Source organism: Salmo trutta, chromosome 14 (genome assembly GCF_901001165.1).
Source record: "Salmo trutta chromosome 14, fSalTru1.1, whole genome shotgun sequence".
NCBI lineage: Eukaryota > Metazoa > Chordata > Actinopteri > Salmoniformes > Salmonidae > Salmo > Salmo trutta.
The window spans coordinates 37,012,001-37,026,762 of NC_042970.1; the positions used below are offsets into that span (position 1 = coordinate 37,012,001).

At 43.5% G+C, this 14,762-nt stretch overlaps 1 protein-coding gene across 2 annotated transcripts in view; it reads right to left on the reverse strand.

Annotated features, from left to right (window-relative positions):
• Positions 1-1,439: 1,439 nt before the first annotated feature.
• LOC115207966 (growth/differentiation factor 11) overlaps positions 1,440-14,762 on the reverse strand; it is a 57,321-nt gene continuing 43,998 nt past the window's right edge. The window contains exons 2-3 of one of the 2 annotated variants that reach the window (XM_029775616.1): positions 11,233-11,606; positions 1,440-5,622 (exon numbers count right to left, since the gene is read on the reverse strand). In XM_029775616.1, the coding sequence (XP_029631476.1) occupies positions 5,245-5,622; positions 11,233-11,606 (752 nt within the window). In that variant the 3' untranslated portion in view covers positions 1,440-5,244. Of the gene's footprint in view, positions 5,626-11,232; positions 11,607-14,762 lie in introns of both variants that reach the window. The other variant, XM_029775615.1, reaches the window with a different exon arrangement.

Consider the following 14,762-nt stretch of genomic DNA (forward strand, 5'->3'; position numbering starts at 1 on the left):
AATCAAACTCCAGCTAAAAGTCTCCTTAACCATATGCTATAGCATCAGCAATACCTACTAACACCACCAATACTGTTTTTTTTCTCTTCATATTTAAACAATTTAACCAAAACACTTGAATATTCCCTGAGACAGTAATTTGGGATGGAGGCAATTATCACTTGAAGTTGAAGCGTCCCTGAAATGGGCTGAACTGGACTCTGTCATCCTTCACACAAGTGAACAAGTGTGATTTTTCTTGAACAACCTCCCTCTCTGAACACTGGTCTGTTATTGAGCAGGACACAAAAGTGTTACTGATTACTGTGTTAAGCAATCAATCCTATTGAGTGCTGCCCCCAATTTACCTTCAATGAACTTTTCTTCACTTTATGGCTATTGCTGCAATCATGAACTTCCCAACCCTCTTTCTTGGGAGTTTTGTAAGATTTTAATATTTTTCTTGTTTTCTGCTCGAGTGCATTTAAACAGGTATATTTTATGATTTGTAGCTGTTGTCAGTGGTTTAATGTTTTATGTGTTAAAGTATAGTGACACATTTAGCTGTAATGTTTGTGATAATGTAAATGACTAATGATGATAAGGAGTAGTTCTGGAAGGTGGACAATGTGTTAGTAGCTAAATAATTGCCACTTTAGCACTTTAACCAGTGCCTGTCACTTGTAGCTTACCTGAGGGGATCTGATTGTCCTTTGGCAGCATGAAGTTGAGAGCTCTCCTACCCTCCCTCAAATGATCTGTGCTCTACTAGTTTGACAGTTTATCATTGAAGACGACATTGACTGAGAACAGGTCCCCTGTGGCTTTTAGTGGTCCATATAGGCCAGAAATTAGTTGTGAATATCTATCGATGTGTGCGCATAGGTGAGAGTTTGATTTTCAGTGTGTGCGATTACGGGCAGAGTGTGTGAATGTTTTGTTTGGTAAAGTTTTTGTGTGAGCATGTCGTAAGGTTTATGTCATTGCTGGCGTCAATGTTCTCTTCTCTGGGGTGGGTGGTCTGTGTGCATTTGCATCAGTAAAGAGCTCCGTGTTCAGTCTCATTTGTCCCCCATTGATTCGCTAAATTAGGTTGATGAGAGGCCGTCCTATCAGGTGACATATTAATTGGGTCATGCTAGATCCCGTACGAAATCTAAACAATGGCCTCCCAACACTAAACCTTTCTCTTCGGGCCTGTTTCTCTCCTCCTCTCTCTCTTCCACCAATTAGCCTCAGAATTAATGTCAGAGTTTCCTGTTACCCTCACCCCTCAACCATCCCAAGAGTCAGGGTGCCACCAGGCAGTCCCTGACCTCTTAAATGCATTTTGTGTGACCCATGACAGGTATGTTTATAAGTTAGGAGCTGGAAATGCCACAAGTAAGGTGTGGCAGTGGGCTAGGGTAGGGGTAGCCAGAGAAACACAGGGAAAGGTCAATCAATCAGCCGTGAATTTCGTAAGCTAAATAAATGATTTATTGTACAAAATAAAACAGAAAACAAATAACAAAAAAAGAAAAAATAACAATGGAACAATTATTAATATGCACAACCATTAAACTACAATGTTGGGGTGAATTTTATCTACACAACATGATGAACAAATGAAAGCAAAAGAAAGTTGGCAAAAACAGAAGCGGAGAACCTGTCCAAAACATAAAATGTCAACATTTGGGTATTTATTTACATAGAGATTTTTTCCTCTCATATATTTATATATATGAAAACACTTTCTTACACATACCAGTATACAGACACAAAAATTCAAAATTCAACTTTATCCACAGCATTAACCAGAGTTCAGCCATGGTCCTGGGCACAGCGATTTTCTTCTTCTTTTGTCAGTATACATTACCTTTAGCTATTTGCTTCAGTCACTCTTTTGAACTCAGTTGTCAATTACTCAATCTTGACTTGAGACTAAGGCGACCCTGTGGCTTTAGTCTACTTTTTTGGGTTTACTATCCAGGTTACAAGTTTGCACAGATTAACTCATAACAAAACCTAACTGTCAAATTTATAACAGAATGCTGAAGTGAGGTAGACATACTTTGAAATTCATTGATTTGATCTTAATAAATACAGAGACACTTGACCAGTTGAATTGTTTCCAACCGCTGCCCATACCACGTTTTTTTTCTCCCTTTGAAATTGTTTAGCATATATATTCCTGCAGTTACAAAAGTTACAGCACACATCATCCTCTACTTTGGCTAACGATCCCTGGATACTTTTTCCCATTCTAAAATGGGCACTTTCACTCAAAACACACAAAGGCAAAACATGTCTGTGTTAGACCGTCAACACAAGTCGCTCAAATTCAAAAGGACAAAAGTCTCTCAGAGTTGATGACAGATTGATTGAAGTTGACGGAGGGGCATTTCCAGTTTAAAGCGTTCTATGTTCATCGGTCCAGACACTTGTAACACACGACTTATCACCCCGGGAGGCCGAGGAGGCCTTTTGGCCGCTGGTCAGTCCAGGTTTCTGAGATGAGTGTAAGAGGAGCGTGAGAATATGGACAGGCCTCCGCTTCAGACGAAAAGGAAGTCAGGAAAGCGTGATGGTAACAAAAGAAGGGATAGGCTCACTAGTCTATCCACATGGTGTATCGCGAGACGCTTGGACCGTTCTTTTTTCAATTGTAAAAGCTCTTGTGCTCGATAAGGTAAAACACAAACAACAACACGACTCCTCACGCCATGAACGTCCCATAGTGCAAAATTTATTGTTGGTAAGGTAGTGCCCAGAAAGTATTTTTTGTACCCCTTTTTATTATATACATATATTATTTATATATAATGTCAGAAGGCTCTTCCTTTATCCAACAGCATAGTGCTTTCGTTTTTAACAAAGGGATATCTTCGCTTTGACATCCAGGAGACAAGACAGACTTTCTAATCTACACTATGTTCAAGCACTTCCAATATTTACTGCATGTTACAGATGCAGTTGAGGTGGGGGTGGGGGCATTGAGATATTCAATCAAAATATATGTTCTCTCTAAACTAGAAATGGCATTTCAGCTGTATTCTTGTCCGTATCAATGTTCCTTATTTTCATATGACTCACAATCTAGTTCTTCATCCCTTTACTTACTAGTATGAAGGCCTATGTCAATCAAGCATTTGAGTTTCTTTCTTTGCCACAACCATCTTAATTTAACATTCCCACCATAGCAACTTGTCAGAATAAATTTGGTCCTCTGATCATTAGGTTTGTTAGTGTAAATGGGAATGTTAAATGCAGAGTGAAAACGACAGAAGTATATAAGGCTGCGTTTACACAGGTAGCCCAAGTCTGATCTTTTTTTCCACTAATCTGTCTTCTGATCCATCAGGTCCACTCTGAAAAAGATCTGATGTGATTGGTCAAAAGACCAATTAGTGGGGAAAAGATCAGAATTTGCTTGCCTTTGTAAACACCACCTAAGTAGGCTATATTCATGTGGACCAGGTTAGTCAATATACTTGTGGGGTTCCCTTTCACTGGGAATTTACTCCATAATCTGACAATTACAGTAGTGTAAACTGGCACCCTTGCATGATTCCCATATTCTTAGTTTTTAATTCTTGATTTAGTTGATTTGTAATAGATATCCAAAGATGGGCTTTACAAAAATCTAACAAGCCAAATCTTGAATTCTAAAATTGCGTGCCCTAGACCAACCAGAAGGTTTTATGAGTGTAGCTTTGACATGTTTGTCTTAGTTCATCTAAACATTGTGCGCAGGTTGATATTGAGGTCATCGGAGCTGTTATGTGAGCTTCTGCAGTAAAACAGATAGAATGTGTATTTCAACCCTTTCCTGTTCACTTTTAAAGGTCCATTGCAGGTGTTTTTGTCTCAATATCAAATAATTTCTTGGTATCAGTTAAGTACCTTACTGTGATTGTTTTCAATTCAAATATTCAAAAGAAACAAAAATAGCTTCTTAGCACAAAGCTATTTCTCAAGAAGGAATTTGAGTGGTCTGAGTGAGGAGCCTAATTGGAGGAGGCTAATGGGAAGGACATATAACCTGAAAACTTGCTGTTATTGGGCAAGTTCGTTTGGCATGGCCCGGTGCACCGGGTGGCTGGAGATTTCACTTAAGGACCAATGGAATGGTCTAAAATGTACAAACTCTGCCTACACGGAGCACCGGGCCATGCAAAATGAACTTGCCCATTGTCAGAGAGGACGGCAAACTCTGTTATTTGTTTATTAACTCATACCACCTGATGATGTCGCCAGGCGGTCCAAAACCCCACCCTTGCAAAACAAGCTGAAATTTCAGGCGGCTTTTTCAAACAGCTCTTACACTAAAAGGGCATTATCATAATTTTCACAGTATTATTCCAACCTCAGTGTGGTAATAATATAAAACATAGGGAAATCACATTTTTGACTGCACTGCCCCTTTAAAGGTAGTGAAAACTCCTTTTCTTATTTTTCTCAATATAACTGAAAGGGTTCAGAGGACACAGAGTTTGGCTTTGGATCTCAACACTTTAAACCTTTTAGAACATTATTATTTTCATAAACATTTTGGATTCATTTCATAAACTTTTAAGTCTAAAAGTAGACAAGTAAGGGAGATTTGTTTTGTAATGACATAAAGATGCTAAAAGTGAAGCATTGCACAATAGCACTGGTAATTAGAAGATGAAATCCCCCTCTATTGGCACTGTCTATAAATGTCTTGGTTGTAAATCAAATCCCATTGATAGGAGTATAAATGTGAATAAAGCATTTTTTACACAGATAAAACAGTTTGGCCCCTCACCTCAGAACTGAATTTGCTTGGAAGTAAAGATGTGGTAAAATTATAATATACTGTAACTGCTTAGGAATGTCTCCCTCCATCAGCCTGGATCCACTATCCAGGACATCTCAACAAAGACACCATCTTTTCAAAAAACCTGATAGACATTTTCTTTCAAACGTTTCTTTGAAGAAAACCAACCACAAAACAAACAAACACCTAAAACATAGTTTTGTCTTATTTACCATACATTTCTCAAGCTGCTCCACAGACACATCCCCTTTATAATATTCAATATATATTTCTACCACTCAGCCTCAGTCCTATCTTCATTTCATATTTCATTTTTACGTTTGACTAAAATGAATAACTAAGAGAATGTCGGTCCAGTGGGATTTTTTGTGGCGGAGTGAGAAGGGGGATAAAGTCTGGTGCCAGAGGAGCGCTTAGTCAGGGTTTTGGGTGGAAATGATGTGGAGTTAGGCGTGCACGAGTATGCATGACTTCCGTTGGGTCTAAGAGCAGCCACATCTGTCCACCACCATGCCAGGGATCTTGCCGTGGATGATCTGCTGCTTGTCGTTAAAGTAGAGCATGTTGATGGGTGACATCTTGGTGGGGGTACAGCAGGGCCCTGCTGAGCCTCTGGGGTTGGCGTGTTGTACCAGGTGGGTGTGTGGATACTTCTGCATGAACATGTATTCGCACTGGCCCGAACAGTAGTTGGCCTTGTAGCGCTTGGGAGCGATGATCCAGTCCCAGCCGAAAGCCTCAAAGTCCACCGTTAGCGGGTAGCGGCAGCAGCGGGATTCAGTGGAGTGCTCATCGCAGTCCAGTCCCAGGTTACGTCGGGAACGTTTGGTCGTCTCGAGAACCTTAACCTCCAGGAACGGCTGCTGGAGTCAGGGGAGGGGGAGGAGAAAGGAGCGGGGACAGGAGGAGAATGGAGGTGATTAAGATAGAACTCAACAGTGAGGCGAGTAATGCTTCTAGGAAAAAACCTGGAGTACTGGGACACTTAATGTCACTGGAGAAAAAATTAAATCGATGCACTCCTCTTACTACCTATGGTTTTAACAGGGTTGGAGAGTAACTGATTACATGTAATCAGTTACATGTAATCTGATTACCAAAAAAACGAACTAATCAGTTACGTTACCAGGAAAAAATATATTGTAATCAGATTACAGATACTTTTTGAAAAACTTGGTTACTTATTGGATTACTTATAAATTCAGAAAGGATGTTTGTGAAAAAATGCATTTACACCTTTCTGTTTTCTCAATGACACTCAATCAGCATTGAAAATAGGCACAAATTGAAGTTTGTTCCACCAGAGACCACTGTGATGATACATCAAATACATTTGATGGATATTTTTTGCATTCTTCTAATGCCTCTTAAGGGGAAAGAAATCCAAAAGTTACGGAAAGTAATCCCAAAAAATCGAATCAAATTGTATTGGTCGCATACACATATTTTGCAGACGTTATCGCGGGTGTAGTGAAATTCTTATGTTCCTAGCTCCAACAGTGCAGTAATACCTAACAATACACACAAATTCCAAAAATATAAAGAAAGGAATTAAGAAATATATAAATATTAGAACGAGCAATGTCAGAGTCCGGAATATAAATATACTGTATATGATGGTATGGAGACATTATGGACAGTATATGAATAGAAAAGGTGTTTACAGCAGTAGTTATATAGGATGAGCCTGGACTAGAATACAGTATATACTGTACATTATGAAGTGGTTAAAACAGTATGGAAACATTATTAAAGTGACCAGTGTTCAATGACTATGTACATTGGGCAGCAGTCTCTAAGGTGCAGGGTTGAGTACCGGGTGGTAGCCGTGTAGTAACAGTCACTAAAGTTCAGGGCAGGGTACTGGTCGGGGCCGGCTAGTTGTGACTATTTAACAGGCTGATGGCCTGGAGATAGAAGCTGTTTTTCAGCCTCTCGGTCCCAGCTTTGATGGACCTGTACTGTCTCCGACTTCTAGATGGTAGCGGAATGAACAGGCCTTGGCTCTAGGTGGCTGAGGTCCTTGATGATCTTCTTGACCTTCCTGTGACCCTGGGTGTGCTGTAGATGTCCTGGAGGGCAGTCAGTGTGCCCCGGTGATGATTTGGGCTGACCGCACCACCCTCTCGAGAGCACCGCTGTTGCCAGGCGGTTATACAGCCAGATAGGATGCTCTCAATGGTGCATCTGTAGAAGTTCACTAGGGTCTTATGGGCCAAGCTGAATTTCTTCAGCCTCCTGAGATTGAAGAGGCACTGTTGCGCTGCCTTCACCACACTATGTGTGGATGGACCATTTCAGGTTGTCAGTGATGTGCATGCAGAGGAACTTGAAGCTTTTCACCCTCTCCACTTGGGTTCCGTCGATGTGGATGGGGGCGTTCCCCCTCGGCAGTTCATGATCAGCTCCTTCGTTTTGTTGTCTTTGAGGGATAGGTTATTTTTCTGGCACCACTCCACCAGGGCCCTCACCTCCTCCCTGTAGGCTGTCTCGTCGTTGTTGGTAATCAAGCCTACCACTGTTGTGTCATCTGCAAACTTGATGATTGAGTTGGAGATGTGAGTGGCCACGCAGTCATGGGTGAACAGGGAGTACAGGAGGGCGCTGAGCATGCACCCTTGTGGGGCCCCCGTGTTGAGGATCAGCGTAGCAGAGATGTTGTTGCTTACCCTCAGTTGCACAGTGCGGGGTTCAGACCCAGGGCCCCGAGCTTAGTGATGATTTTGGAGGGTAATATGGTGTTGAAGGCTGAGCTGTAGTCGATGAACAGCATTCTTAAATACGTATTCCTCTTGTCCAGATGGGATAGGGCAGTGTGCAGTGCGATGGCGATTTTCATCTACGGATCTGTTGGGGCGGTATGCAAATTGTAGTGGGTGTCGGGTAAGGTGAAGGTGATATGATGGGGGCAGGTAGACAAATCCCTGAGCCAACTAGGTGAAAATATGTCTATGTGCCCTTGAGCAAAGCACTTAACCCCAATTGCTCCTGTAAGTCGCTCTGGATACAAGTGTCTGCTAAATGACAAAACATTTTATCTAACTAGCCTCTCAAAGCACTTCATGATGACAGAAGTGAGGGCTACGGGGCGATAGTCATTTAGTTCAGTTACAGTCGTCATTGTAAATAAGAATTTGTTCTTAACTGACTTTCCTAGTTAAATAAAGGCTAAATAAAAACTAAAAACAGTGCCTTCGGAAAATATTCAGGCCCCTTGACTTTTTCAACATTTTGTTGCATTACAACCTTATTCTAAAATTGATTAAATTGTTTTTGTTCCCTCATCATTCTACACACAACACCCCATAATGACAAAGCAAAAACAGTTTTTAGAAATGTTTGCTAATTTATTACAAATAAAAAATGGAAATATCACATTTACATAAGTATTCAGACCATTTACTCAGTACTATGTTGAAGCACATTTGGCAGCAATTACAGCCTCGAGTCTTCTTGGGTATGACCCTACTAGCTTGGCACACCTGTATTTGGGGAGTTTCTCCCATTCTTCTCTGCAGATCTTCTCAAGCTCTGTCAGTGTCACGCCTGCCTCCCCATTCCTGGCGCTCGAAGGTGCCAGGCACCCCAGCACTCCTGCCACCATCATTACACACACCTGCCTTCCCCTCGTCACGAGCATCAGCGATTACTGGACTCACCTGGACTCAATCACCTGTTTATTACCTCCCCTATATTTGTCAGTTCCTCATCTCCGGCGTCCCACCTGGGCGAGCCTGACGGGCCGGCCGAGGCACGGGCGCTGAACAAGCCGGCTGGGCGTAAACTCCCGACAAACCGGCAGAGGCATGGGAGTCTGGCGAGCCGGCTGAGGCATCGGAGCCCGACGATCCGGCTGGGATGTGAAAGCCTGTCGATCCCGCTGAGGCATGGGAGTCCGATGATTCGGCGGAGGCGTAGCAGCCTGATGAGCCGGCTGGGCTTAAAAAACAGACGATCCGGCTGAGGCCCGACGTGGGATGGGTGCCTTCCGAGCCAACCGGGGCAAGAACCTCTCGAGCCAGCTAGGGCGTGATAGCCCAAAGAGCTGGCTTAGGCACCCCCAGTTCCATCGGTAGCGGCCCCCGGACCCGACGTCACCACCAACCGGAATGCCGGCTCTCCCCAATGGTTCGTATGATGGGTGCTGCATTCTGTAACGACCAACGCTGGAGCAGAGAAGCTCAATTTCGAGTCTCATTGCTCCTTTGCACCATATTATTTATATTTTAACTTTTAACTTTCCTCAAACTACAAATCTACCATTCCAGTGTTTTTCTTGCCATACTTTATTTACTTTGCCACCATGGCATTTTTTTGCCTTTACCTCCCGTATCTCACATCATTTGCTCACATTGTATATAGTCTTATTTTTTCTTCTGCATCATTGATTGTATGTTGTTTTACTCCATGTGTAACTCTGTGTTTTTGTATGTTGTCGAACTGCTTTGCTTTATCTTGGCCAGGTCGCAATTGTAAATGAGAACTTGTTCTCAACTTGCCTACCTGGTTAAATAAAGGTGAAATAAAATAAAATAAATAAAGGGGCTGAATACTTATGTAAATAAGGTATTTCTGTTTTTTATTTGTAATAAATTTGCAAACATTTCTAAAAAACTTGTTTCACTTTGTCATTAAGGGGTATTGTGTGTAGATTGCTGAGGATTTTTGTATTAATTTAATCCATTTTAGAATAAGGCTGTAATGTAACAAAATGTGGAAAAAGTGAAGGGGTCTGAATACTTTCCGAAGGCACTGTGCCTTTGCTTTTTGTGGTACAGGAACAATGGTGGACATCTTGAAGCAAGTGGGGACAACAGACTGGGATAGGGAGAGATTAAATATGTCCGTAAACATTTCACCCAGCTGGTCTGCACATGCTCTGAAGACGTGGCTAGGGATGTCATCTTAAATGTCTTACTCACGTCGGCCACAGAGAACATAATCTGATTACATTACTGAGTTTGTGTAATCCAAAAGTTAGGTTACTGAGTATGATTTTGGACATGTAAATGTAACGGATTACATTTAAAAAGTGCCCTACCCAACCCTGGGTTTTAAAGACACATAATACTGAGGGGAAGATGTCAGTCGTATCAGTTGATGCTAAGCTGACCTCTGTTAACATAAATTGAATGGCCAACATTCTATACGCTTAGCTTGATCTATGATCTCTGGAGTCATCCACAGGTTACCATAACCTTGACCCTTGGGCATGCGAGAGCAGCTAATATTTTACTTCAGCATGTTTATGTTACAGAGCCCTCATCTCTCCACAGAAATCCCAATTTAGACTTGAGCGTTTTTTTGTGATGCTTTCAACAGAATAAATAAGCAGAGGCCAGAAGGGTCAACCCACATCAGCTTGCGCTTTAGGGCTTTTGTTGCTATGGGGGAAATCAGAAAAATATAGGTTCAGAGGGGAGATTGCCTCTTTCTTTACTTTTTGTGTTTTGTTTTATTTTTGTACACAGGCCTCTGTCTTTCTTCTTCTCCTTAAGAAAAACAGAGCTTGCTGCTGTGCAAGGATTCATTGGCTGAGAGTCCAGAGTCAACCCCTGGGCCATGCTGTGAAGAACTGAACCAAATTAAATTACTAGTGGGTTACCATTTCGTGATGCTTAATGGGGATGAAACTTGACTTACTGTATGTAGTAATTTGGGTTTGAGATTGGCTAGCTGGGGCCCAACCAAATCTCGCTTAGGGCCCCCAAAAGGCTAGAGCTGGCACTGCCAATGCCTCTCAAGTGATCTTTCCTTGATTCTTCGCTTCCTATCTCTCTCAATCGTATTGGAGGAGAAGGTCCAAGGTCCTTCCCTTTAGACTTTCTTTTCCAATGCATTTTGAGAAAGAGGCATGAAGAGAGGATGCCAGGGATCGAGGAGAGATTCATTTACTTTGGGTTTTTCTCATTTGGGCAAAAGACCATCCTCTCCTCCGAGACCCGGAAACCGATAAGTGGTCGAGTGGTCGAGGAGTGTCAATTCATTAGTAGGCAAATGGAAGAGTGTCCTCCCCTCCTCGATAACCACCTTTCATCGATGATACTCGTGTGTATCCTACAATGGAAGAGTTTTGAAATCTGCCACACCCCCTTGATAAAGGTTTAACATCAGCCCTTGTTTTGTCAGAGGAGAAAAATATGCACGTTTAAAAACAATATGCTGCTTATTGTTTTATCTATAAATGTCTTGCACAACTGAATTTGTTTTTAACACTTTACACATTTATTTGGGGATCCACCCCGTAAACGTAATTAGCCTAATGACGTGCGAGTGGAGAAGGACTGTCTCAATTCAAGCAAGCACATTGACATTCACGTTCACTCTCCTCGCTGACTCTCCTCTATTAACTTTGACCTTGTTCAAAAGGAGGCGAGAGAGGACGCAGGAGGTGAGCAAATCTAATTTATAAAAGGCCAAAGTGTCATTGTGTCAGTGGGTAAGGCTGCGACAGGTCTGAGGGTCCTTACCAGCCCTTCCTCCCCCGGTCTTAGCGAGGTCACTGCCAGGTCGTTCCCGCTCTCATCGAAGGCGTTGATGTCGATCCCCCAGTTGGTGTGTGGCTGCTTGAACCAGTTCTGCAGCACGTTTTTGAAGTCGATGCTCTGCCAGTGGCCCACGCGGGAGTTGAGCTCGATCTTCAGCGAGCGGATCCGGATGTGGCGGCTGCCCTGCTCCGTGACGGGCTTCAGCCTGAGGATCTGCAGGTAGATGGTGGAGGTCTGCTGCAGTGGCCGTAGGTACACCCACAGCTGAGCCTTCAGAACCTTGGTGAACATGAGCTTGGGGCTGAACTTGAAGAAGCAGCAGCTGGGCTTGCCATCCACCTGCACCAAGGGCTCCGCTGTGGGACAGAGACAGAGAGGGTTTCCACATGAATAAAGGTTTAATATCTGTAAATACAAGTAACTGCCAAAATAAGGGGAACACTTGAGTAAATGAGGGATACAAAGTATACTGCTCAAAAAAATAAAGGGAACACTTAAACAACACATCCTAGATCTGAATGAAAGAAATAATCTGATTAAATACTTTTTTCTTTACATAGTTGAATGTGCTGACAACAAAATCACACAAAAATAATCAATGGAAATCCAATTTATCAACCCATGGAGGTCTGGATTTGGAGTCACACTCAAAATTAAAGTGGAAAACCACACTACAGGCTGATCCAACTTTGATGTAATGTCCTTAAAACAAGTAAAAATGAGGCTCAGTAGTGTGTGTGGCCTCCATGTGCCTGTATGACCTCCCTACAATGCCTGGGCATGCTCCTGATGAGGTGGCGGATGGTCTCCTGAGGGATCTCCTCCCAGACCTGGACTAAAGCATCCGCCAACTCCTGGACAGTCTGTGGTGCAACATGGCGTTAGTGGATGGAGCGAGACATGATGTCCCAGATGTGCTCAATTGGATTCAGGCCTGGGGAACGGGCGGGCCAGTCCATAGCATCAATGCCTTCCTCTTGCAGGAACTGCTGACACACTCCAGCCACATGAGGTCTAGCATTGTCTTGCATTAGGAGGAACCCAGGGCCAACCGCACCAGCATATGGTCTCACAAGGGGTCTGAGGATCTCATCTCGGTACCTAATGGCAGTCAGGCTACCTCTGGCGAGCACATGGAGGGCTGTGCGGCCCCCCAAAGAAATGCCACCCCACACCATGACTGACCCACCGCCAAACCGGTCATGCTGGAGGATGTTGCAGGCAGCAGAACGTTCTCCACGGCGTCTCCAGACTCTGTCACGTCTGTCACATGTGCTCAGTGTGAACCTGCTTTCATCTGTGAAGAGCACAGGGCGCCAGTGGCAAATTTGCCAATCTTGGTGTTCTCTGGCAAATGCCAAACGTCATGCACGGTGCTGGGCTGTAAGCACAACCCCCACCTGTGGACGTCGGGCCCTCATACCACCCTCATGGAGTCTGTTTCTGACCGTTTGAGCAGACACATGCACATTTGTGGCCTGCTGGAGGTCATTTTGCAGGGCTCTGGCAGTGCTTCTCCTGCTCCTCCTTGCACAAAGGCGGAGGTAGCGGTCCTGCTGCTGGGTTGTTGCCCTCCTACGGCCTCCTCCACGTCTCCTGATGTACTGGCCTGTCTCCTGGTAGCGCCTCCATGCTCTGGACACTACGCTGACAGACACAGCAAACCTTCTTGCCACAGCTCGCATTGATGTGCCATCCTGGATGAGCTGCACTACCTGAGCCACTTGTGTGGGTTGTAGACTCCGTCTCATGCTACCACTAGAGTGAAAGCACCGCCAGCATTCAAAAGTGACCAAAACATCAGCCAGGAAGCATAGGAACTGAGAAGTGGTCTGTGGTCACCACCTGCGGAACCACTCCTTTATTGGGGGTGTCTTGCTAATTGCCTATAATTTCCACCTGTTGTCTATTCCATTTGCACAACAGCATGTGAAATTTATTGTCAATCAGTGTTGCTTCCTAAGTGGACAGTTTGATTTCACAGAAGTGTGATTGACTTGGAGTTACATTGTGTTGTTTAAGTGTTCCCTTTATTTTTTTGAGCAGTGTATATTGAAAGCAGGTGCTTCCACACAGGTGTGGTTCCTGAGTTAATTAAGAAATGTACATCCCACTATGCTTAGTCAAATAAAGGTTAAATAAAAAAATAAATAGGGTCATGTATAAAAACGCTGGGCAGGCCATTATTTTGACTATCATGGCTACGATCCCATAGGATGGCAATGATAGGCTTCTGATAGGCTAATTGACATAATTTGAGTCAATTGGAGGTGTACCTGTGGATGTATTTCAAGGCCTACCTTCAAACTCAGTGCCTCTTTGCTTGACACCATGGGAAAATCAAAAGAAATCAGCCAAGACCTCAGAAAAAGAATTATAGACCGCCACAAGTCTGGTTCATCCTTGGGAGCAATTTCCAAATGCCTGAAGGTACCACGATCATCTGTACAAACAATAGTACTCAAGTATAAACACCATGGGACCACGCAGCCATCATACCGCTCAGGAAGGAGACGCGTTCTGTCTCCTACAGATGAACGGTCTTTGGTGCGAAAAGTAAAAATCAATCTCAGAACAACAGCAAAGGACCTTGTGAAGATGCTGGAGGAAACAGGTACAAAAGTATCTATAGCCACAGTAAAACGAGTCGTATATTGACATAACCTGAAAGGCCGCTCAGCAAGGAAGAAGCCACTGCTCCAAAACCAGCATAAAAAAAGCCAGACTACGGTTTGCAACTGTACATGGGGACAAAGATCGTACTTTTTGGAGAAATGTCCTCTGGTCTGATGAAACAAAAATAGAACTGTTTGGCCATAATGACCATCGTTATGTTTGGAGGAAAAAGGAGGAGGCTTACAAGCCGAAGAACACCATCCCAACCGTGAAGCACGGGGATGGCAGCATCATGTTGTGGGGGTGCTTTGCTGCAGGAGGGACTGGTGCACTTCACAAAATAGATAGCATCATGAAGAAGAAAGATTATGTGGATATATTGAAACAACATCTCAAGACATCAGTCAGGAAGTTAAAGCTTGGTCGCAAGTGGGTCTTCCAAATGGACAATGACCCCAAGCATACTTCCAAAGTTGTGGAAAAATGGCTTAAGGACAACAAAGTCAAGGTATTGGAGTGGCCATCACAACGCCCTGACCTCAATCCTATATAAAATTTGTGGGCAGAACTGAAAAAGCGTGTGTGAGCAAGGAGGCCTACAAACCTGACCTAGTTACACCAGCTCTGTCAGGAGGAATGGGCCAAAATTCACCCAACTTATTGTGGGAAGCTTGTGGAAGGCTACCCGAAACAATCCTTTCAGTTCTACACTATGCCTGGGGGGGAAGGGGTTTGGGTCGATTTGGAATTGAGCAACTGACTTATGTCACCCAATGCGAGCTTGCCGCTCTCCAAATCCAAGAGCAGCCATTGGTTTTCACCACTAAATAACTGACACAGCATGGAGATCATACCTAATGTGGGGATCAGGGGTCAAAACCAATCTCCACACAGCT